Below are 25,015 nucleotides of genomic sequence, written 5' to 3'. Positions count from 1 at the left end.
TTAGTCGGACCATTCGTTCTCGTCGAGCTCGGAGTCGTCGTCGGACTCGCTGTACTCCACTGCGATACGACGCGACAGGATTGTGGCCACGTCGTTACCAACGGGCTCCCTCTTTGCCTCCTGCTCCCTCTGCTCCTGCACCTTCCTCAGCTGGATACCTGGAGGGAGCAGAGGAAGGGCGGAGTTAACAAAAAAAAGATAATTTCTATTAAGAAATTTAAGTAAATTCTTGGGGTTTTTTTTATAGTGTAAAATCTTTAAAACATTTAAAATTTCTTTATGTGTTTGTTCCACCAAAATCAAACTATTTTGGATGCAAAGGCATTTTTCAGTTATTCAAACTCATCCATCCTGGTAGTTTTTATGAAATAAATTTGTTTGTAAGCAACCAAAATGAAACGTAGCTGTGTTAACTTCCCTGCTCTATGTGGGGGCTAATAATAAAGACCCTGTGCGTCCCTTCCTCATACAGACGCACTCACCTCTACGTATGGCCGCCAACAGGTCGGAGCGGGCGTCGCTCATGGGGATCATCCCCAGCATGGTGGACTTCCTCGTCGAGGGTGCCGCGTCCACAGCTGACTGACCGATAGCGGCGTGCGGGGGTGACGGGTGGGCCTGGTGGCCCAAGGGGGCTCCCGGAGGAGGAGGAGGAGGGGCGGCCGGGGGTGCGCCTGAAGGCGGGTGGGAGGGGGAGGGCACGTAGTTGGCTGGGGGAGGAGGAGGAGAGGGTGAGTAGGGACGGGAGAGGGCGGAAGAGGTCGGGGGGACAGCGGAGGTGGCGGAGGGCGGGGCGTTGGTGGAGTCGAAGGCGGTCTGGGCAGAAGGGATGGTTAGTGGGGGTGGGGGAGGGGCCGGCGGGATGTAGTACTCGGGGATGGTGGAGGGCTGCCCTCTGGTGATGGAAAGAAGTAAATTAAAGATTTTTAATGAGTAGAAACAAACTAAACGCAAACAAAGCCGTAAAACAGATCAAGCAATAACACGCAGAAAACAAACCCGTGTGCGGCGCGGTAGTCCTTAACCGACTGCTGCCTCGGCCCGTTGACTGTCGGATCTCCTCCGGCCTGGACGCCGTGTCCCGAGGGGGTTCGGCCCAGGGAGGCCACGTGCCGACCTGTTGCCGCAGCACCGCCCGCTCCCGGGGGCTGGTTGGCCGGCCTCAGGCCCCGATCCAGTGACTGCGTCTGGGCCGCGGCACTGAGGTGATCCCTGGTGTGGTGGTCGGCGGGGTGGGCAGTGCTGGAGGCCTGGGTGGAGGGGTGGTTGGGGCTGGCTGGGTAGGAGTCGGACGCCATTGATCTGTTGGAGAGTTGTAATTGAAAATTAGAGGGCAGGTAGGAAGGAGCAGTGAATCATGATAATAACAGAAATGTTAGATTTTCTATTCCTTGTATTATTTCCTGCTCTGCCACAGCAGTGACTTCAGTCCCTAATGAAAGTCAACCTCATCGTTTCCTCCAACCTGCTGTGACGCAATCCAGGTGCTCTGCACTACATTTGCCAGAAGAGGGCAGCACAGAGCTGTAAACGACACAGTAAGCTGGCACTTCTTAAATCTCTGTATTAAGCAGGTATGTGCTTAAATTATGTGACACTTATAGTGGCTGTGTAACAACGCCAGCTTACTGTGTACTATTTATAGTATATGAATAGTATTTATAGGCTTTAAAGGATGAGAGAAACACTCATCCAATGCCCATCCTCAAACACTGACTGTACACATAAACTAGGACAGGAAACAGGACCTCAGAGACAAACCTCACTTGTAGCTAATGTATGTGTGTGTGCACACGTGTGTTTACCTGCTATCTGGGGACAGTGAGCCTTCAGAGGACATGCCGTGGTAAGGGGAGGGGGCGAGCCTGGCGTCTGGTCTGAACTCTTTGTCGTAGGCCAGGACGTTCCACTCCTGGCGTCGGTTACGAGCTTTACGCACCTTCAAGGTTAAACCGGGAGAAACAGACACGTTACACTGCAGTTACAGGTAAAATTATATATGTATATAATTATAGTAATGGAGTTTAGAAAGATTAAGCTGCTGTATTACATCTTTCTCCTGCAATCCTTTCACAGTCACTACCTTTAGAGCGGAGCATTAGAACAGCTGTACCTGTATTGCACCCTACTAATAGAAAATAGATTTTTACTGCCTCTACTCCAGTAGCAGCATTTACTAGAGATGCCTTTTAAAATGATTAAGAGCTCTCCACACTAACAATGTGGTCTCTGCTCTTTTTATTCCACTTTTATTAAGTATTTTACCAGCAAATTCACTTTTCTTTGGCTCTAAGCAGCTTTGTGATTTATTTTCTTCTTCATCAGTTCTTGATGTTACTGATGCAGTTAGGATGACTGTATAAGACCAGCTCAGATAATACATCTGCTAAAGTGCAGAATCAGTGTAAATGAAGGAGGAAGGTCAGATTACTCTTAGTAAGCCAGTAAATTTGAATTAAAGCGATTTTTCATGGGTGTCAACGATGGAAATCAAAGCTAAACTGAAAGAAACACAATATTCCCACAAACGTCGGGGAGCCCGGAGTCATTTGGGGTCTAAGGAGGAGGAGATATGTAAGAAAAGACTGATGTTTAAGGACAGTAACGTGCTTTGAAATGTGCAAGTGTTTACTCAGTTCCAAAAAAAGCACATAGAAAACCTGCCTCCAAACCAGCTGATTATTACAAACAGATTAAGCGTGACTGCTAACTTGACCCCTTTGATCTACAAACTGATAACACCGTGTATTCTGACAGCTTCCTATCAGAAGCAGCATTAACGTTTTTCAGCAGTTTGAGCTACAGTAACTCGTCTGTTGGATCGGACCACACGGGCCAGCCTTAGCTCCCCAATCATCAGTGAGCCTTGGACGTTCATGACCCTGTCACTGACCACTGCAGGCCAGGAACAACCCACAGCATCTGCGGTTTGGAGATGCTCTGATCCGGTTGTCTCGCCGTCACAACTTGGCCTTTGGTAAACTCACTCTAGTCCTTATGCTTGCCCATTTTTCCTGCTTCTTACTCATCAACTTTGAGGATAAACTGTTCATCTTCTCTCTAATATATCCCGCCCACTAAGAGCTGCAACGATGGAGAGATAATCAGTGTTGTTCACTTCACCTGTCAAAACTATGATCTGCTTTATACTCTGTTAAAAACTGTTCATTAAATGATTGTATAGAGGATTTAACCGCTTGCTTTACTCTTGTTTCAGAGGAACGTTGATAACTCTAATTAAATGACCATTAATAATAAACTTAGTAAGTGATTACTGACCTTCTTCACTTCTCTGCTCGGGTCTTCAACCTGCCTCTGCTGCTCCTACGAGTGACACACAGACACACAGAGGAGCAGAGGGAAACTCAGCTGTTGGCTATTTATTTATTTACTGTGTAAAGGGAAATATAAAAAAGCTCAACCCCATCACAAGCTCCTTCACCACGGGGTAAATTCACACTGACCCAGCCCCCAACACACACACACACACACAGTGTAAGCACCACCCAGTCACTATTCGACAACACCAAAAACACCGGTACAGATGACAGAGCCAAAACTTGTGGGAGCACAGGACAGCAACCAAACCAAACACGGAGGGTTAGCAAGACGGTGAGGTGTTAAGCTGAGGTGACATTAAACACACACACAGACAAACAGGAGGGAGTGTGTGTGTGTGTGTGCTGGCATTTACTTAGTACTTTCATGTGTATCAGCGTGTCTCAATGGTGTTAGGACATGTCTGCTTTGATAGGTGAGTCTGTAATGTGTGCTAGTGGGATGTGTGGGGAGGAAGTGGGGGGGCAGAACGGGGGCAGGTTAGGTTAGGGGTCGGGGTTGTCTTACAGAGATGGACAGGGGGCTCCTGGGTTGGGCCTGTCTGGAGTGGGGCCTGTCAGGGTGGGCCGGACAGCCCTATGGAAACATGGGAGAAAGACAAGCTGGTGCGTTAGACTGAGCAGAGGAGGCGGAGGAGGAGGGGGTGGGGGGTGTCTTCAAAGGCCAGGAAACTAAAGATAGAGAGAAACGAAGGAGGAGGAGCTGTGGGAGGAAAGGATAGAGGTGGAGGAGCCATCCTCCTGCAGCTCGCTCGGGCTCTCAGACCTGTTGAGTAACAGCTGAAGCTGCGTTGTTTCGGAGGTGGGAGGGGGGGGGGGAGGTTCTGCATGGTTTCCAGGTCGAAGGGAGGGAACAGAAAAATGTGAGCAGCATTAAATTCAACAGAAATATTGACCGAACTGCAGCAAACACATGCAGCAGCAGCTGTTGAGCGGTTACAATCACCAACAAAGGAAGAGAGCGCCAAAGGAAGTGTGAAGGGGAACACCACCGAAGCTCAGCTCTGAAATACTCGTAGCTCAGTTCCTATTAGTTTGAATGGATTAATAAACGAGAGCAATGGTGGTGTGCTGGAGCTCCTTTCAGTGCTCCAGGTTATTGGTGTTCACGTAGACCAGCGCACAGACCTGCAAACTGAATGCACTACTTTAAAACAGCAGGACACAGTTCAGTTAAATCCAGCAGGAAGTGAGCGTACAGTAGTGTGCTAAAGACTTGAGTCACCTCTGGTTTCTTTACATTTTTGTAGGAAAATGGCAAATATTCTTATTCTTCAGCACAGTCAGAACTCTCTTATGGAAGCGTTCTTGCAATTTCTTTAAGCAGTCTTCGGGAATAGTTCTGCGGGCTTCTTCAAGGACATTTAAAGCTCGTCTTTGGATGTTTCTGAATTTAGATGATCCCAAACTGCTTTAATAAAATTGATGTCCGGGCCCTGGGGAGGCCAATCCATAACTGATATTGTTCCACTGTGTGTTTTTCTATCCAATCAGATGTTTGCTGGATGGTATTGGACCTTATGGTACTTTTTTGCATTCATAATTCCATCGATTTTGACAAGATCTCCAAAAACACTGCAGCTCTAAACCACAACAGAGCCTCCAGGATTTGAATCAAAACTTTCAAATTCAGATTCATCACTCCATCAGATCTGTTGTCACTGATTTTGGGTCCAGTTCTTGTGTAATCTGGCATACCTCAGCCCACACACAGCCACCCTTCCACTGAGACCATTTCTGATGAGGCTTCAGTGAACAGTATATGAGTTGAAGGCCCAGATGTACAGTGGGGCAAAAAAGTATTTAGTCAGCCACCGATTGTGCAAGTTCCCCCACTTAAAATGATGACAGAGGTCAGTAATTTGCACCAGAGGTACACTTCAACTGTGAGAGACAGAATGTGAAAAAAAAATCCATGAATCCACATGGTAGGATTTGTAAAGAATTTATCCGTAAATTGGGGTGGAAAATAAGTATTTGGTCACCTCAAACATGGAAAATCTCTGGCTCTCACAGACCTGTAACGTCTTCTGTAAGAAGCTTTTCTGTCCCCACTCGTTACCTGTATGAATGGCACCTGTTTGAACTCATCATCTGTATAAAAGACACCTGTCCACAGCCGCAAACAGTCAGACTCCAAACTCCGCCATGGCCAAGACCAAAGAGCTTTCGAAGGACACCAGGAAAAGTATTGTAGACCTGCACCAGACTAGGAAGAGTGAATCTACAATAGGCAAGCAGCTTGGTGTGAAAAAAATCAACTGTGGGAGCAATCATCAGAAAATAGAAGACATACAAGACCACTGATAATCTCCCTCGATCTGGGGCTCCACGCAAGATCTCATCCCGTGGGGTCAAAATGATCATGAGAATGGTGAGCAAAGATCCCAGAACCACACGGGGGGACCTGGTGAATGACCTGCAGAGAGCTGGGACCAAAGTAACAAAGGTCACCATCAGTAACACACTACAACGGCAGGGAATCAAATCCCGCAGTGCCAGACGTGTTCCGCTGCTGAAGCCAGTGCATGTCCAGGCCCGTCTGAAGTTTGCCAGAGAGCACATGGATGATACAGCAGAGGATTGGGAGAATGTCAGGTGGTCAGATGAAACCAAAGTAGAACTTTTTGGTATAAACTCAACTCGTCGTGTTTGGAGGAAGAAGAATACTGAGTTGCATCCCAAGAACACCATACCTACTGTGAAGCATGGGGGTGGAAACATCATGCTATGGGGCTGTTTTTCTGCCAAGGGGACAGGACGACTGATCCGTGTTAAGGACAGAATGAATGGGGCCATGTATCGTGAGATTTTGAGTCAAAACCTCCTTCCATCAGTGAGAACTTTGAAGATGAAACGAGGCTGGGTCTTCCAACATGACAATGATCCAAAACACACCGCCCGGGCAACAAAGGAGTGGCTCCGTAAGAAGCATTTGAAAGTCCTGGAGTGGCCTAGCCAGTCTCCAGACCTCAACCCCATAGAAAATCTGTGGCGGGAGTTGAAAGTCCGTGTTGCTCGGCGACAGCCCCAAAACATCACTGCTCTCGAGAGAAGATCTGCATGGAGGAATGGGCCAAAATACCAGCTACTGTGTGTGCAAACCTGGTAAAGACCTATAGTAAACGTTTGACCTCTGTTATTGCCAACAAAGGTTATGTTACAAAGTATTGAGTTGTATTTTTGTTATTGACCAAATACTTATTTGCCACCCTGATTTACGAATAAATTCTTTACAAATCCTACCATGTGAATTCATGGATTTTTTTTTCACATTCTGTCTCTCACAGTTGAAGTGTACCTCTGGTGCAAATTACTGACCTCTGTCATCATTTTAGGTGGGGGAACTTGCACAATCGGTGGCTGACTAAATACTTTTTTGCCCCACTGTATCTCTCAGGGCCGTGTCAGGTCTTCGCTGGATTTTTTCCCTGGCTCTAAAAGACATGACTTTCAAGCAGAAACGCCTACGGAGGAGGCTACAAATGTGGCCTCCTCCTGAGGCCACATTTGTAGACCGATTACGTCACAGCGACACGATGAAGACTGTCCAAATTCGTAGACTCCTCCGAATCCGGCCGACAAATACGTCCTCCTTTTCCCCAGATTTGAAGAATGGGCCGGGTGTGTCCTTCGTGGCCCACCATATCCCAGAATTCATAGCGCGGCCCAGCCAATTCCAGTTTCCAAACAATGGCGGCCGCTACTAAGTTTTTAATATTACTGTTATTAATCTTTCTGGGTCACAAAATAAACTTTTAACATATTTTAGGCAAGAAAGTAGCTGTGTAAACTTCAAATATCTGCTCGGTTTATCAAGACATCGCATATTTGCAAAAGCGCTCCGATGTTTTCGGAGACGTCCGTTACCCACCAGCTCGATAGCTAGCTGGGGGTTCAATGTCACTCGAGCCGGTGAGAACAGCGGACTCCCGGCTTCATCGCTTTCAGACCCCCGCCGTCTTTCACTACTCAGGTTAAACATGATATATAAGTCACTCAGATAACTTAAAAACGTTATTGTTTAGCTTTTTCAGTGTTTTACTTGTTGGGGAGTAAATCGTTTTGGTTGAGATTAAAGTTATTAGATTAAATTAAATAAAAGTTGATTAATCCCTCGGGTGGTTTTCATACAGCTGAATAAACATCAAACAGAAAACTGATTAAACAGAAGTGTGAGACGGTCGTGTCCTGTTATATTTTAGATAGCAAGGAGCAGAGAGCTGAGTTTACTGGACTCCACCGAGACAGCGGTGACGCAGATTTGAAGGCTGGACCGTCCCATTTCACAGCCTCGCACTTCCAGCCTTCTCGGTCTTCAAAGGACCCGGCCCACGTAGACCGCGAAGGCCGGGTCCTCCGAAGGACGTGGCCTAGGTTTTGGGACACAGCTTCAGATGCGGTTCATCTGCTATAGATATATATTTTTAGACTCGCCACTTCTTCTTCTTCTTTCCACTTGTCAAGTTTCCTCAAACTTTTTAAGGGACACACTGCACACAATATGAGAGGACGAGGTGAAACAGCTATTAGCCACGGTCTTGCTGATTAATGCTAAAACACTTTTTGAGTTAGGTGCCTTTTCTGTTCTTGAATGATTCATAGGTCAGGGTTCAGTGGTCTAGCACAGCGGTCCCCAACCCCTGGGCCTCGGACCGGTACCGGTCCGTGAGTCATTTGGTACCGGGCCGCGAGAGTTGAGGCTCAGGTGTGAAATGTATGGTTTTCAGGGTTTTTATCGGTTTTCAGTGTTATTTTGTTATCGTTTGTACCGTTAACTTGGTTTTCCTGGGTCTTTTCACGTGTGTTATGAATAAATCTTATTTTTTTCGGTACCGGTACTAGTTTTATTTTGTTGTATTTATCCGCGACACCTTAAAGGCCGGTCCGTGAAAATATTGTCGGGCATAAACCGGTCCGTGGCGCAAAAAAGGTTGGAGACCGCTGGTCTAACAAACAAAATCCTCTAAAAATGGTCAGGTTCCACGACTGGACTGAAAATGAGTGAAAAAGCAGACAATGTCCAAAGAAGAACTCTGAAAGACCTTCAGAAAGCCTGGAGAACTATTACTCAAGAGCACTTAAAGGTCTGGCTGCTTGGAAGAAAAATATAAAGCAATGAGTGGTGTCTCAAGAGTTTTACACTGTATGTAACTACAGCCAAATACAACGTTCGTATAAGTTCTCCCTCGATCACGTTGTTGTCTCTGGATAACCGGCCTGCTCAGCTGCTGCTGCATCGATAGCCGATTAAACAACCAAGCAAAGCTAAATGGAGAGTACATGAAACTGAAATAACAGCATAGATGGCACCACCGGGCAGGAAAATAAAAATTCGCAAAATAAAGCAGAAGATGAATTTCTTTAACCGTTTCCAGACCACGGTGACGTACACCCAAACATACAGCGCACGCTCACAAACACTCGTTCGGCGCACACATCGTACCTTCTGCCGTCTCTTCTCTTTGCGCTTGTCCTCAGTGGCCTGCAGCATCTTTTCCTTCCACAGGTTGAAGAAGTAGGAGGGGTCGGTGTAAAACTTCAGGGCGTCCTTCTTGTCATCCCTGCGAGGAGGAGGAAGTGAAACTAAGAAAAAAAAAACAGCGGAGCTTGGTAAATTATCAATACTGGCAGAGAGGCTAAAAGACTGACCTATAGGGGGTGAGAATATTAAGTGGTGGAGGTTTGTCGCAGCGGTGGTACATCTCCACCACAGGGTTGGGCACAGAGGTCCTCGACACCACCTGCTGGTCCTGAATGGTACTGCTCTTAAAGGCCTTTCTCATGTTGATGTCCTGCAGAGAAACTGGAAACAGAGAAGGAGGACAGCATTAAATTATGATAAGCAAACAGAATGAAAAACAACAACACGGCGATTAAGCCGGCAGAGTCACAAACACTGGTGTTTGACATCATAATCCCCCAAAACAGCCGGTTTCAGCCACTAATTCCTTCATATGCATCACTCTCCTCTACCCTCGATTTTTTTTTAACGCATGAATCAAAGCCAGGATTTGTGGCATTAAGAGAAAAAGAGCCTAATCTCTTGTTAGGGCTCTTAGAAAAAATTTGCACAAGTTTAGCAGATTTTTAATGCCAATTAATTCAAGCTTCAGTCTGATGGAGTGACCAAAGAAAACATCAACCTGGAAAATAAACTTTTTAAAATCTAGTTTAAGGACAATTACGGACAATCCGAGTGAAAAATAAAAACAGATAATCATCAGAAAATAATAATTTTCCTCTTTTTTTTTAGCTTCCTACAGTGGAGTTAATCAATCTTGTGTCACTGCTCACAGATAAAATGCATCTAATCACTTCCCATTTATCATACCCACTACACCATTACATCACACGTCACATGCTCTGGGCTGAATGACAGCGTGCGTCTGCTGGAGTTCTTCATTAAATAAAGATGATCTGCTTTTTTATGAAGTCTAGACTCTATAAATATGCAAACATCTGCCGTTCTCAATGCGTGTGCAGCTTCTGATTGGCCAATATGTTTTTCTACCAGCCACCATGGGGCTCTGCTTATTCCAGGAGTCCTTTAAACACCGGACACGTGAGATTTGTGTTTCATATTTTAAACCTTTAAAACCTGAATCATGAAACAACTGCTAGAAAATTCAAATTTTTGAAAATGACAATAAAATAAAAAAATAAATTAAATATTAATTTGCATACACGAGTTTTAGTTTGTATCGTATTTGCTACATTCAGTATTTTATTTTTCAGTTTATTGCTTAAAATGTTTTGTGCAATTTATTTATGTAAAAAAAAAATCACAATGATGATGTTCAAGTCTGAGAAACTGGGGGTATTAAATATGATATGATAGTGAAATCCCCCTTTTTGTCAGTGTAAAGAAGTTTAACAACACATTTAAACCCTGAGATGTCTTAATACAAGATAAGACAAATTTCAACAACACGTCTCAGTTTTTCTACATGACAAATGTGTAAAATTACAGAAAGATTTTCTTTAATAGTAAAAAAACAGGAACTTTGCCCATGTCCTCATTTTAGGTTTGGGACTGGTGTCGGCTCCTGGGCTCATGTACTAATGAGAAGTGAAGAAGTGAAAGAACTGAAAAAAGGGGGAACTAGGGTGGGGCACGAAAATGAGAACAAACAGCTTGTAGAACTGGGGGGGTCATATATGGACAAGACCCGGAAGAGGCGTGTTTGGAGGCGTGGTCCCGCTCCTGAAATTCACATAATTTATCTTCAATTACTTAACTAAATGGCTGTGGGGGAGGTCTTTGTCAGCAGGAAAAGCCGTAGAATTTATAAAAAGAAAATTTCAAAGTCCGCAAATTTTTTCCAAAACACATCAGCAGGCTGCTGGGACAACTCTGGCCATTCACACCGAATTTGGACGAATTTCCTGTATTTGTTTGACTAATTTATAACTCTGATAAGTGGAAGAGAATGGATGGATGAAGAATCTGTATTTTGTTTCTCTTGCCTTAAAACATACGCAGGAAATAAGGGGTTAGCAACTAATCAAAGAAAATAATAATACTAATATTAATAATAATACTAGCCATCAGCCTCTTGGTAGATGCACATGTAGTATAAATGTGAAAATCCTAGCAGTTGACCTCTGATTGTGAGGTCAAGCTCGCCAGGATTTGAACTCGTCCCAGAATGTTAGCAAGTCGTCTCGTTCTTAAGTTACCGCAATCACAAACTTGGGTGTCCACCCGCCCACCAGCCCAGCAGGGTGCCGCCAAAACCCCGTCAGTATACAAACTGTTGCACTTCACTTTAACCTCATCGTTTCGACCTTTCCGTCGACAAATAAAACGGCACATGCTGCTCAAGCAGGAGCCATAACACACTCAGAGCAGCTATTGACCCTCAATGGTAACTTTACACACGCAGCTCTGACCTTGTTGAGATTTATGGGTTTATCGGTCGTTGAAAAGCGGCGTGGTAAATGTAGGAAACTGCTGAGAGAGGCAGGGGATGAAATGCTACGAGGCAAAGACGTCTAATTAGAACACTTCATTGTCAAGTAATTCCTGGAGTACATACTTATCAGCAGATGCTTCTCTAAACAGACACCGTTTGGATATGTGTGTATTTGTTTGCTACGATTCTGCAACCTATAGACGATCATTTTAGAAGTAAAACGGATAAACGGATCAAATACACGCACATCGTGTGCATATCGACTGATACAGAACATACAGCTTAAACGGTGTTTGAACTCGAACGCATACATACGCATGCACAAATAATAGGACAGCAGGGTCAGATTAGACTTGGAGCTTGTTGCATCAGCTTAACAAGCATCGCACACACACACACGCATGCAAACTGTGGCTGCACAACAACAGGAGGCTGGGCGGTGTGTTAAGTGTCAGAACGTGACACGTATGTGTGTCAATCCTGTGAGAGATTTATCACCGCTGCAGTGCTATCCAAGATCTAGCAGATGGCTAAACACACACACACACACACACACACACACACACACACACACACACACAGAGACGATCAGGGCGTGATCAGTGTCCTATACGATCAGTTTAAACCACGTCAGTGTCACACACGCTCCTGTCATTAGCTCTGTGCACTGACGCAGCATGTCTGTGTTTGTATGGACACATTTTATTACTGAAAAATCTATGGTTAGCTTAAAAATCCGCCTGCAGACACCAAAGGGCGACTGGCCGTTTGATCTGTGTGTGTGTGCAGTCAGAGCACACTCCTGTCTGTTTGATCATTCCTCCCTAAGCTTCCTTCCCTACGGCCAAATGAATAATCCACAAAACTCGCAGCTAATGCAACTTTCATTCAGACACATCTTCAAAGAGACCTCGCTCTCTCTGCTCTTCTTCTCCTTCTCCTCTTTCTCCTCTCCGGCCCTTTTTAACACTCACCTCCCTCTCTGCACATACACATGCATAAACTGTGTTAAACACCATTAATAACCACATTCGTGTAATGCACACACTGATTAAGGAACTCTGCACTGACCTAACCTCTGAATTTAGAGTTATTTGGATTTATGTGAACAATTTATAATCACTTTACTGTCTGGAGGGACGTGCTGCTTCCTGTAGGCTCCTTCCCCCTTTTTTCTCTTTTCTTCCATCCTTCCTTATTTCCTACCTCCCTTCATTCCTTTTTGACCTTAGATCATCTTTCTTTGCTTTCTCTTTGCTTTCATTTCTTCCTCACTTCCTTCTCGCAATCCTTCTTTCCTTCCTCCTTCCATCTCTTCTCTCCTCCTTTCCTTTCTTCATGTACGGAAGAAAAAAGGGTGGTGCACAAAAGAAGCAATGAAGAAGAGGAAGCGAGGAATCAGAAAGGAGGTGGAAAAATGAGTAGTGGGACATGATGAGACAGAAAACAAATTTGAGTGAATGTGTGGAAAAGGAAACGAAGGAATTAAAGGACTGAGAAATGGTTTGTGTGGAGGAGGAAGAGGAGGAGGAAGAGGTAAAAAGAGACAGAAAGAGACGAGAGAGAGAGGGTGGAAAAGTGTGAGGAGGCGAGCAGGAGGAGGAGGAGGCGAGATAAGGGGAGGGAAGGATAAGACAGAAGACTGCTGAGCTTTTCCTTTTTATCCTCGTCTGTGCTGCTCTCTCTGACGCTGTCTGAGGCCGGCGTGCTGCAGAATGACTCGGCAGTATCAGCACAGACAGAGAGAGACGCACAGAGCTACAGACGAAAAATATATATCCAGACAAACGGGAGGAAGAGGAGAAAGAGGAAAAGGGAGGAGTAAGGTGGGGAAAGACTGAGGGGAGGAGGAAGAGAAACAAAGAAACAGGAAATTGGAACCAGAGGAGAGGAGAGGGCATTAGGGGAAGAACAGGAGTCTAGGATAGCGGGGAGACACAGTGGGGAAAGAAAACAAGGAAAACAGAAGAAAAGAAAGGGGGATGAGGGCTTCTCAGAGAGTGACGAGGAGGAGAGAACAGGAAAGGCAGGAAAAGGATAAAAGGAGAGAAAATTGAGCCAAATCAAAAGGAACAGAGAGGCCGACATGAGAGGATGGAGGAAGAAAAGATGAGACAAAAAAGGTTAGAGGCACAGGAGGATAAATAAACGTCTGAGAGAGATCAAAGATTTTAAAAAAAGAACATACACACAGAACTCCGTGTGTGTGTGTGTGTGTGTGTGTGTGTGTGTGTGTGTGTGTGTGTGTGTGTGTGTGTAGGCCTATCAATTACTGCATTAAGAGAATTGACCTTCAGAGACAGACTGAAGCTTAATGATGGAGATAAAGATCCTGACTCACACTGTGCAAACAGCAAACACACATATTAGTCATAACAGCAGCTCACATAAACACTTGTACACTCATAGAAATAGTCGGTGCTCTCTAACAACACAATTAATAATCCATAGTGCCGGGGACACACACACACACACACACACACACGCACACGCACACACACACACACAGGTTAAAAGCTTTGCAGAGATGCGTTTATCTCAGAGTGTTTACTCCAACACAAACATGAGGCGGACAGACACAAAGAAAGCGAAACAGCTTGTTGACACGCACCAAGCAGATGGCCTTCTACCTTTGCGAGGACTCACAGATACCTCGGTTTATCCCGACCAACCCTGAGCCGAGGATTAACTCGAGCTCCAAAAGTCGAGTCCTAACGGCTACTCTGAGGTGAGACTCAGCCACACCTTCACTCACTCACAGGACCTCAAACGCACACTCAAACACCCACACAGGGCATAATATAAGAGCCTAGAGACCCCTCATCAATAAATCATCAGCACAGCCATTAAAATGCTGCACACACAAACACACACCCACGCTAGTCCTAATAGCAGTTCACATAAACACGTGTACACTCATAGAAACAGTCAGTGCTCTCTAACAGCACAATTAATAATCTATAGTGCTGCAAACACACACACAAAGAGAATAAAAACACACATCCTCACACACACACCTTCCTCCACAGTGGAGTCGAGCTGGGTGACTTTCACAGCCAGCTGGTCCACCCTCTCCTGCAGGCTGCTCATCCTCAGGTAGAAGCTGTTGGCTTCGTTAAACAGTTCCCCGAAAATGTCCTCAGCATGACGACCTGTACAGAGGGAGAGAAACACACAAACACACACACACACACAGTCAGATTCGCCACTTTAATATCTTTCATCCAGGGATATTTAACAGGCTACATTCACACTTCCATGTTGGCCAGCTGAACTCTGCCTCACACCGCAGGAATAAAACATGCAGCGAGAATTAAATCAGCTGGGAGAATCAGACTGTCTGGAAAAGCAGAGCAAGCTGACACAATTAAAGACGTTCAGAGTTACTTCAGGTTTCCGTCCAAAAAGGACAAAAGAAAGTGTGATAACAGAAGGTCTACATGTATACAGTGGTCCCTCGCTATAATGCGGTTCACATTTCGCGCCCTTGCTGTTTCGCAGATTTTTTGGGGGTGCAATTTTGCTTTTTTGTGTTCTGCATCCTGATTGGCTGTAGACCACTGTCAATCAATCTCGTGCTGTGTCTCCTGTACAGTACAGAATGTGTTCAGCTGCCAACTTTACATAAATCTTCGATCGCTAGCAGTGTGACTCTGAAGTGCTGCACTGTATATTTGAAAGTTTTCTCCCCAACAAACACAACAATGTTGACGCAACCACGGGTGCCTTATTTTTCTACAGAGGTGTGAACTTTGAGATTGTTTAAACAAGAGAGAAAAGTGTGAAAATGTTCATGCCTGTCTGAGAAAAGTGTATAAAGTGTGTACTAGAGATGGCACCATACCACTTTTTTATGTCCGATACCGATATCATAAATTTGGATATCTGCCGATACCGATATGAATCCAATATAGTGTTTTTTAATCAATAAAACTGTTTTTTAATATCTTAATGCATTTTGTATAAGTTCAAACTCAAGTAAAAAACAAACAAACACTAAAGCTATTCTGTTATACCTGTATGTAAAAAATAGCAAGAAAAAAAAATAGGGAACCACCCCTCACGCTCCACCTCATGATGCTTAATCGACATAATCAACTTTAATTTGATGCAGTGTGAAAAAAATGCACAGAAATAAATTATTTTTCTACAATAATTAAATAGATTCAACATCTTTCTTCAACAGAATTGCAGACTGCACAGATGGTACCTTCCCAAAGGAAAAAGTAGTATAGCTTACTAGGGTATATTAGACTTAATCCGGTCGTTAAGTCTGACGTCACTAGCCGTGTCTGGCCCTAAACTCCGCTGCAGGTCCATATATCAAACGATCACTATGGCATTACTGAGAGTTGAAAAACTGTCTAAAGTCTTTCATCTTTAATAAAATGATCAGCGTTCTGCTCTACCAGGTGTAACAATTGAGTTTAACATCCAGGCATCCATGAAAACGGAATTTATGACATTTAACGGAGTTAGAAGTTAGCAGGGAGTTAGCTCGCTAGCTTCTATCTAAATACAATATAGCATGTCCTGACTGCGGGGTTTTGGAAACAAATTAAAACGTACAGCTCTGTTATCACTTCCAGCATAAATGAAGACAGAAAACTAAACAGCAGTGACGTTTGTAGGGTTACTGAAGTTGGGCTAGCTGGTATATAATGATGTGCTACGTGACCGCTAGCGACACAGCTATGTTAGCTTAATATAAACAAGCTAACCTTTTTTCCACTCGATAAAAGTTACCGTGAGTGTTCTCGGTGGTCAGGAACAAATGTAATCGCATGGCAGGATGCTGTAAAAGGACCAAACTTCAGCCAGGAGAACAACTGAGATAATCCATCCACAATACGAGGTTAGTCATTCATATACTGCTGCATGGGCTGGGCTGTAGCTACATCCTAAGGTTTTAAAAACTGAGCTTAAATAAATGATTAGCGGTAATAAAAGACGAGGGAGGTCAACAGTGATCACTGACTGTTTTAGGAGCTTTTTGAGATCAAATAGAAGAAAATACATAACATTAAACATGTTAACAACACAAAAGCCATATTAAACGCAGACTACTTTAGACCCGGAAGTAGGATTCGTCGCGTCATCACTGAACAACCGGATAATTACTATATACAGTAATGGACTTCTGTACATTTTACATCAAATTAAAACTTTGGGTGTAAGATTCAGATAATTATTTATTAAAAGCTAGACATTTGAAATGAGAATAAGAAAGAAAAGTATGTCTTTGTGCCCCCTTTTCCCTGTTAATGCCCTATCGGCCCCCCTGGCTAAACTTTGCTAGATCCGCCCCTGCACAGTTACCAGCCGTCAGCTGCGTAGAAAAAGATCCTTGAGTAGAAAGTAATATTAAATAAATTCTAACAACAGCGTATCAAGCTTAAACGTGCTGCTGTTGTTCAGCCGCTGGTTTTCTCTTTCTGGTGCAAAGTGGGCCAAAAACAAAGAAGAGAGACGGACTCGCGACAGAAAAGCCGATCAGCTGATCATTGATCAGTTTCATGATTGAAGTAGCAGCAAGAAGAGGCAGTCGCCCCATATATCGTTTGTTAAGCTTAACACGGGAATGCTTAACAAACATTCAGAGATGAACTTACACACTTGCTTTACTTCTCTGGGATCACTTTCTCTGAGATGAAATGCCGGTTTGGTAGCGAGGCTCCAAATGCTCAACCAGACCGCTGACAGGTATCGCACGCCACAGTCGCTCTATCACGTGACTACACTGCTCCAACGTGCTACGGTTATAAGCCGAGTTATGCAATGTCGCAAGTTTTGTGAGGTGCTTTTTTGATATTTAATGGATCGATTACATTTTTTATTTCTCTCCGATATCCGATCCAGTAATTTAGGTCAGTATCGGACCGATACCGATACGTAATATCGGATCGGTCCATCTCTAGTGTGTAGTGAGGGGTTTCATAGCCTTAAAACATCTATAATGATTGTAAAAAAATTAAGTTGGCTATTTTGCAGATTTCACATATTATTTTTAGAATGTAACTCCAGCGATAAATGAGGGACCACTGTACATACAGTTTACAGTGTGCACGGACTCACCTGTGATCAGATATTCTCCACTTTGCTGTATTCTAACCGATTCATTTCTCTGCCTTACTGTAACACTGTAAGGTAGCTCTGTATGTATGAGTTGATTGGATTTCTACTTGGAGGAAGTGTTCAGAGAGCAGTGTGCTGTCCAAATGAGGCTCTATTATAGCATGCTAGCTGTAGCCAGCTGTCTGTCCTTTCCTGTGTAAAGATGAACTGCAAAAAATAAATAAATAATGAGATGATCCTAGTCTTCATTCAGTCCTGTTTGTTTGTTAAGCCACTTATCACTGGCCTATGAATCATTCAAGTGCAAAAAGGCACCTAACTCAACACAACTCAACCAGTGTTGTGTCTACACATACCAGACAACTTAGCAAAAGGATCATTTTAAATTGTATCTCTGGGCACTTTGTTACTCGCAGCCCGTCCCAAAAACCTCATTTGTTCCCATTTCTTTAGCTGAATCTATGAAAAATGTGAAAGACAAGACAAGGTGGTTCCCAAAGAGCTTTATAGGTGAAAACTTGGCAAACCTCAGCTTGCTGTGCAGGGTGTTTTCATGGAAACTGGACAAAAGAAGGACATGGACAGTATCTGAATGTCATGTCCTTAAGATAGAGAAAAAAATCCAGCAGAAGCCTGACACGGGCCTGAGAGACACATCTGGACCTTCATCTGATCCATCTACTGTTCTCTGAAGCCTCGTCAGAATTGTCTAAGTTGAAGGGTGGCTGTGAAGAAGGCGTTCATGAAATGTACGAGAAGAGAAATTCAGAGATGGAGGTTGCTCCCCTCCCTCCTCCCGGCGTCTGCCTCAGCAGGACCAGCCGCCTCCTGCTGTGCACCTGTCGGACTGAATATTTAAACAGGGCCTCTCTGTCTGAGAGCGTTTGCACGTCTGTGACGACAGCGGCACAAATATTTAAATGCATTTACCGAGATGCAGAACTGCAGCCTTCCTCAATAACACTGTCACCTTCAAATTGAATCACATGCACACTCATTTCAGCGTCTCGCCACCTCGTTCGCTCTCTTCTCTCGTCCTGCGTCTCCATCTCTCGGCCCACGTCATCACAGATGGAGCAGAGGCAGAGCGCTCGCTCATTTGCAGTGAGCTGTCGCTGAATATAATCTATCCTCTAACTGTTAATCGAATTTAAATAGCCTTTCCCCCCTCACACTCAATTCATTTCCATTGAAGTATGCCTCGTCTGCTACAGAGCACATCAGCTATGAATGACTTCATTGCTTTCAAATGAAGAATGTGTTTAGCTGTTCAGGGTGAGAAATTCCAATAAAGAGAATACAGAGGACGCTAAACTGCGGGATACGATGCTTCAGAAGGAATTCTGAAAACATGCTCACCTGCACGTTATTAGACCTGATAAAAAATACAAAAATCACCTTGGATTCACCTTACTTTCACATCAATCCATCAATCACTATGGCAACTGTGCTCATCAGCAAACAACTGCTGACGCACAAACTAATCAGCATATGCACGCACGGCCTTATTCACACTCAACACATCTCAAGTGGTCTGCATTAAGGAGCATGGCTCTGAATTCATTTTAGGTGTGATTGCATGTAAATGCCTAGACATGCTGGGCTCTGATTGCTCACGAGTGTTAGAGACAGACATGTGACTTGTCTGTCCCGTTTGTAGCAACTGAAAATAAAATAAATTCATAATTATAATAAAGGTCAATCAAATGGACCAATATGGCAAGGCCATGATGATCCACTTGGTAAAATAAATCCGCTTGCCATCTTTCTTGGCCTTAAGACAACAATTTTGATGGCTAAAGATCCAAACGGGACACAAAAAAAAAAGGAGAAAAAAAAGAGACAGACATGTGACCTACTGCGATGGAGGGTAAACAACACAGGTCCTCTTCACTACAGTCACGAAAAAAACTCGTGAACTTTTTGTTAAAGGTGGTTAAGAGGTCCTGAATCGTGGGGTGCGCTTCATTTTTCACGGGCCCGTGAAAAACAATTTTTAAAATTATAATGTGTAACGTCTCACCACTAGATTTCAGTAAGTAAGTGAATAATCGTAGCTTTGGTGGCTTCTGTACAAACAACTGCGGTTGCCGTTCATCTAGAGCTGGGCGATATGAGATTTTTTCATATCACGATATGTTTTTTTCATTTCAGGCGATAACGATATCTATCACGATATAAGCCAAATAACTATATTTGTAAGATTTAAATGTGCCGTTGCTCACAAGTAAAATGTGAAATAATCAGCAACTTGTTTTTATTTAAATATTTATTTCCCATAATAAGTTCAACAGGGTACATGTACTTAAGGAACATGAGACTTTTTCAGATAGATAAAGGCAAATATTGCAAACTACACACAAGGCAGCCGCTAAAGCGTTTAAGTTTCAAAATAGAACAAACAAAACAGACTAAATTGTCAATTCCACTTAGAAACAAAATATTAATTCTAAAAATAAATCTTAGTTTGTTTTACAGAAGAACAGACAAAACTGACTAACTTTTGTCAATATCAAATAAACTGAGAACTAAAAGGAAATTCTCAATCTCTCCTTGTTGTATAGCTTAGCTTTTCAAACAGTTTTAACAGTTACTTTAGTCTGACAAAAGCCGAATGACGAATTAGCGCTTCCAGTCAGAGACTGAGGCTACGTCCACACGTACACGGGTATTTTTGAAAACGGAGATTTTCCGTTTTCGTTTTAAAAAATAATCCCGTCCACACATAAAGGCAGAAATGAAGGAAAACGCTGCTATGAACATGCCAAAGCAGCAGGTGGCGCTAGATTCCTAACCGTGCAGAAATGTTGGCCAATCAGAAGTCTAGAAGCCCCGGTGGGAAAAAGTAAACAAAGCTGGGGCATAGAAGCAGAACCGAGTCGTATGTGTGGAGGGACAGTAACTGTGTGTATATGTAAGCATTTAAACACTGCAGAGAGTAGAATTAACAGTATTGTAGAAATTCATTTCACCGAAACAATAACGTGGCGCACAGTGTGACGCATGCACCAGTTCATTGTATTTCCAGACTTGCTTTCGGCACAATTTACAGTGCACGCTACTCTGTTTTTTGTCAGACTTGAAATAGCCGAAATACCTTCACACTACGGAACTTCTTTGGCTCTTCCGTTTGACAATCTCTCCGGCATTGGAACCATCATCTGTTTTCTCTTCGGTCACGCTCGGTTGATTTTTCTAGTCGGCACACTCATTTCCTCCATTACCCGCTGGCTGCTTCCCAAACAAACACACGTGCGGCTTGGCACTTGTGCTGTACGTAACAAGTCACGCGACGTGACGCTGCGGCTGTGATTGGTTCGGCTCTGCGCTACTTAATTTGGATTGGCTGAACTTTTTTTTTTTTTTTTTTTTGAGGACAAGAGCGGCGAGGTCTATCGCGATAGCTTAATTTCTCTATCGAGTAAAAGTTATATCGCGATACATATCGTTATCGTTCTATCGCCCAGCTCTACGTTCATCTGTAGTGAGTGTAGGCTTCCAGTTCACTGTTTAGCTCAGCTGTCGATATGTGCAAAACTTTGTGAAATGAGCTGATGAATCAGTGTGGTGAGTTGCTGAGGATATACTGAACTTCTCTGTTGGTCAGAGCTTCTATTTTTGCTGCTGTTAGCCGCTGTTAGCTGCTGTTAGCCGCTGTTAGCCGGTTAGCCAGCAGCTAAACTTTCTTTGAAGTGGATTTAATTTTGCTTAACTTTGACACTTATGAAATGAAAATGTAATCAAACTGTTTATCAGAGGAAAAGTATGAATTTTAGGATACTCAAACTTAGCATAGCATTAGCTGGTAGCTGCTGTTGTTTAGCTTTGTTGTAGTCAGCTGTTTGGAGAGTGGAAGGATGATATGTCTAACCTGCTAACAATAAGTAATTGTTTCAATATTGGGAATAAATAAGCATGTTTATGCATATTTTTTGTGTTACAGCTATGACTTCAATTCAAGAGCTAAGGCTTGGAGTGAGGAGCAAGATGAAGTTTTATCCAGATTCCAACGGTGATGTATATTTCCTTTATGTTTTCTTCTGCTTCTTTGTTTAAGCGGACCCCTTCATATAATAAAACATAGGTATGACCTTCATATGTTGAAGGTGCAGACATGGTGCCTCCACAGTACAGTTCTCTTCTCCTCCGCCTACATCTGTACTACATACTACATCTGTAGCCGTTCTCTAGCCACTTACACACAATGCGTTTATGTGCAGCGGTTGATTTCCATCTTAACCACTGTATTCAAGAGATTTATGAGTACAACATTTTTTTTCTGTTAAATAACCTCAACAAAATGACTGACTGCAACTTTGAGTATTGAGTATCTTCAGTAGGGCTGATTCAGTGAATGCTGGATAAACCAAGGCTACAGAACAGGGTTTACTGACCAACCCCAAAAAACTGCCTGGCTTGTGTCAGCAGTGCATTTTTCTTTAAAAGAGGAAATAATGTTACAAAATAGTTTTTTTAAATAAAAAGCTCCTCCCCCCTCCAAAAAAAAGAGCCCCAAACCGTGCATCATATCAGATCATGCTAAAGACTCATGCTAGCATGTTAATGCTAAAATGTCGGAATGAAAACTACATGAATGTTACAGGATATTCTTGTGCTGAACTACAGTATACTTACTTAGACTGCCCAGCTGCTTGATGATGGCTGCCAGTGTAGTGTTGGTGACGCACTCCAGCTCACTAGTCACCCCATCTGGCAGCGCTCCACGGCACAAGTGCCGGGGCTCAATGTTCCTCTTCACCAACGGCATGCTGGTCTACACCTGAAGAAGACATTGAGACAAGGAGAGAGAGAGAGAGAGAGAGAGAGAGAGAGAGGTAAATTGTTATGCGATTTTCACTTGAAACATTGATTCGATTTCTACTAATGTTTAAATACATGACATCCTCGAAATGAGTTTACATCTCCAAAGCCGCCGGCTAACAGCTCACCTGTAGTCTGCAGAATATCTTCTAACATCAGCCAATATGCTGTTGCTCTTTATTTAAATCCCCCTTTGGGAAACACAGCTAACATCACAGCCACGTCCTGGCAGACAAGGAAGAAAGTAGGAAAGCTAAGGAAAAAAAATGGGTTGATGTTCAGCTGTGATTGCTGATGGAAACGGAGGTGTCATGTCTGCCGCGGGGCACAGTCACTCATCACGCTGCTTAATGTCAGTGCTGCTGGAATGAGCCAAGAGCCCAATGAGCCAGAAAGAAGTTTTTAAATGGTGCTAACGAGCAGCAACCGTGGTCAGAGAAGCCACGAGAGAAAGACGGAGTGACAGAAGGAGAGACGAGTTGAATATGAAAGAGGAGAGAACAGACAGGATGTCAGGGCACGTCACGAAGAAGAGCTACATATACTGCAGATCCTGTCCTGTATGATGAAGAAAGCCAGATGTCTTTGTGCCGAGTGAAATGGGAAAAACCCAGATATATGGGAGTCAATGTAATTTAAAAAATGTGTAAGTCTATTACAGTTAGTAACAGAAAGTAACAATAACAGAAAGTAACGCTATATCATAGAGCTGGGCGATATGAGATTTTTTCATATCACGATATGTTTTTTTCATTTCAGGCGATAACGATATCTATCACGATATAAGCCAAATAACTATATTTGTAAGATTTAAATGTGCCGTTGCTCACAAGTAAAATGTGAAATAATCAGCAGCTTGTTTTTATTTAAATATTTATTTCCCATAATAAGTTCAACAGGGTACATGTACTTAAGGAACATGAGACTTTTTCAGATAAATAAAGGCAAATATTACAAACTACACAAAAGGCAGCCGCTAAAGCGTTTAAGTTTCAAAACAGAACAAACGAAACAGACTAAATTGTCAATTCCACTTAGAAACAAAATATTAATTCTAAAAATAAATCTTAGTTTGTTTTACAGAAGAACAGACAAAACTGACTAACTTTTGTCAATATCAAATAAACTGAGAACTAAAAGGAAATTCTCAATCTCTCCTTGTTGTATAGCTTAGCTTTTCAAACAGTTTTAACAGTTACTTCAGTCTGACAAAAGCCGAATGACGAATTAGCGCTTCCAGTCAGAGACTGAGGCTACGTCCACACGTACACGGGTATTTTTGAAAACGGAGATTTTCCGTTTTCGTTTTAAAAAATAATCCCGTCCACACATAAAGGCAGAAATGAAGGAAAACGCTGCTATGAACATGCCAAAGCAGCAGGTGGCGCTAGATTCCTAACCGTGCAGAAATGTTGGCCAATCAGAAGTCTAGAAGCCTCGGTGGGAAAAAGTAAACAAAGCTGGGGCATAGAAGCAGAACCGAGTCGTATGTGTGGAGGGACAGTAACTGTGTGTATATGTAAGCATTTAAACACTGCAGAGAGTAGAATTAACAGTAACAGTATTGTAGAAATTCATTTCACCGAAACAATAACGTGGCGCACAGTGTGACGCATGCTCAACGTGGCAAAGACCAAGGAACTGATCGTGGACTTCAGGAAGACCAGGAAACACTTGACCCCTGTTTCAATCCAGGGGGTCAGTGTTGACATTGTGGAGGACTATAAATACCTTGGAGTACACATTGACAATAAACTGGACTGGGCTAAAAACACCACAGCACTTTACAGGAAGGGCCAGAGTCGTCTCTATTTTTTGAGGCGACTGAGGTCCTTCAACATCTGCCAGAAAATGCTGAGGATTTTCTATGAGTCTGTGGTGGCCAGTGCGATCCTCTATGCTGTTGCATGCTGGGGGAGCAGGCTGAGGGTCGCAGATGCCAACAGACTTAATAAACTGATCCGTAAGGCCAGCAATGTTGTGGGGATGGAGCTGGACTCCCTCAAGGTGGTGTCGGAGAGGCGGATGCTGTCCAAGATAAAGACAATGTTGGATAACACCTCCCACCCACTCCATGACATGTTGGTCAGTCACAGGAGCTCGTTCAGTGAGAGACTGAGATTACCGAAAAGCACCACTGAACGACACAGGAAATCATTCCTGCCTGTGGCCATCTCCCTGTACAACGCATCCACTTAACACACTGTTTGCTGCTACAACTACACATGTTTCTTTTCCAAATATTTATTTATAAGTGACTTATGTATGTATGTATGTATATATATGTATATATTGTACTATTCTTAGTTAGCGTATTGTCTGTCTTGTCTTAATGTTGGTTTAAAATGGAGCACTGTAACAAAAAATAATTTCCCCCAGGGATCAATAAAGTATTCTGATTCTGATTCTGATGCACCAGTTTATTGTATTTCCAGACTTGTTTTCGGCACAATTTACAGTGCACGCTACTCTGTTTTTTGTCAGACTTGAAATAGCCGAAATACCTTCACACTACGGAACTTCTTTGGCTCTTCCGTTCGACAATCTCTCCGGCATTGGTACCATCATCTGTTTTCTCTTCGGTCACACTCGGTTGATTTTTCTAGTCGGCACACTCATTTCCTCCATTACCCGGGCGGTACGGTGGCTGGCTGCTTCCCAAACAAATACACATGTGCGGCTTGGCACTTGTGCTATACGTAACAAGTCACGCGACGTGACGCTGCGGCTGTGATTGGTTCGGCTCTGCGCTACTTAATTTGGATTGGCTGACCTTTTTTTTTTTTTTTTTAAGAGGACAAGAGCGGCGAGGTCTATCGCGATAGATTAATTTCTCTATCGAGTAAAAGTTATATCGCGATA

General features: G+C 43.4%; 1 protein-coding gene across 1 annotated transcript; it reads right to left on the bottom strand.

The window, feature by feature from the left end:
• LOC146636038 (actin-binding protein WASF3) lies at positions 1–22,100 on the bottom strand. The gene is made up of 10 exons (XM_085350672.1): positions 21,968–22,100; positions 14,275–14,409; positions 8,991–9,144; positions 8,785–8,902; positions 3,847–3,915; positions 3,280–3,324; positions 1,806–1,939; positions 1,000–1,302; positions 483–895; positions 1–158 (listed from the first exon to the last, which is right to left on the bottom strand). Exons 1-10 carry the CDS (start codon positions 22,098–22,100, stop codon positions 1–3), a joined length of 1,662 nt encoding a protein of 553 aa, XP_085206798.1.
• Between the last annotated feature and the right edge of the window lie 2,915 nt (positions 22,101–25,015).

Source organism: Diplotaxodon limnothrissa, linkage group LG3 (genome assembly GCF_057381915.1).
Source record: "Diplotaxodon limnothrissa isolate DT_005_m linkage group LG3, D_limnothrissa_male_GT1.1, whole genome shotgun sequence".
NCBI classification, from domain to species: domain Eukaryota; kingdom Metazoa; phylum Chordata; class Actinopteri; order Cichliformes; family Cichlidae; genus Diplotaxodon; species Diplotaxodon limnothrissa.
The sequence above is the reverse complement of the archived record's forward strand: the minus strand, read 5'-3'. Positions and strand labels throughout refer to the sequence as shown.

Coding starts and splice junctions, on each gene's coding strand:
- LOC146636038 (XM_085350672.1), bottom strand. CDS start 22,100: ATGCCGTTGGTGAAGAGGAACATTGAGCCCCGGCACTTGTGCCGTGGA. Junction 3,325..3,846: donor GGAGCCCCCTGTCCATCTCT/GTAAGACAACCC, acceptor TGTCACTCGTAG/GAGCAGCAGAGGCAGGTTGA. Junction 159..482: donor GTTGGCGGCCATACGTAGAG/GTGAGTGCGTCT, acceptor TGCTCCCTCCAG/GTATCCAGCTGAGGAAGGTG.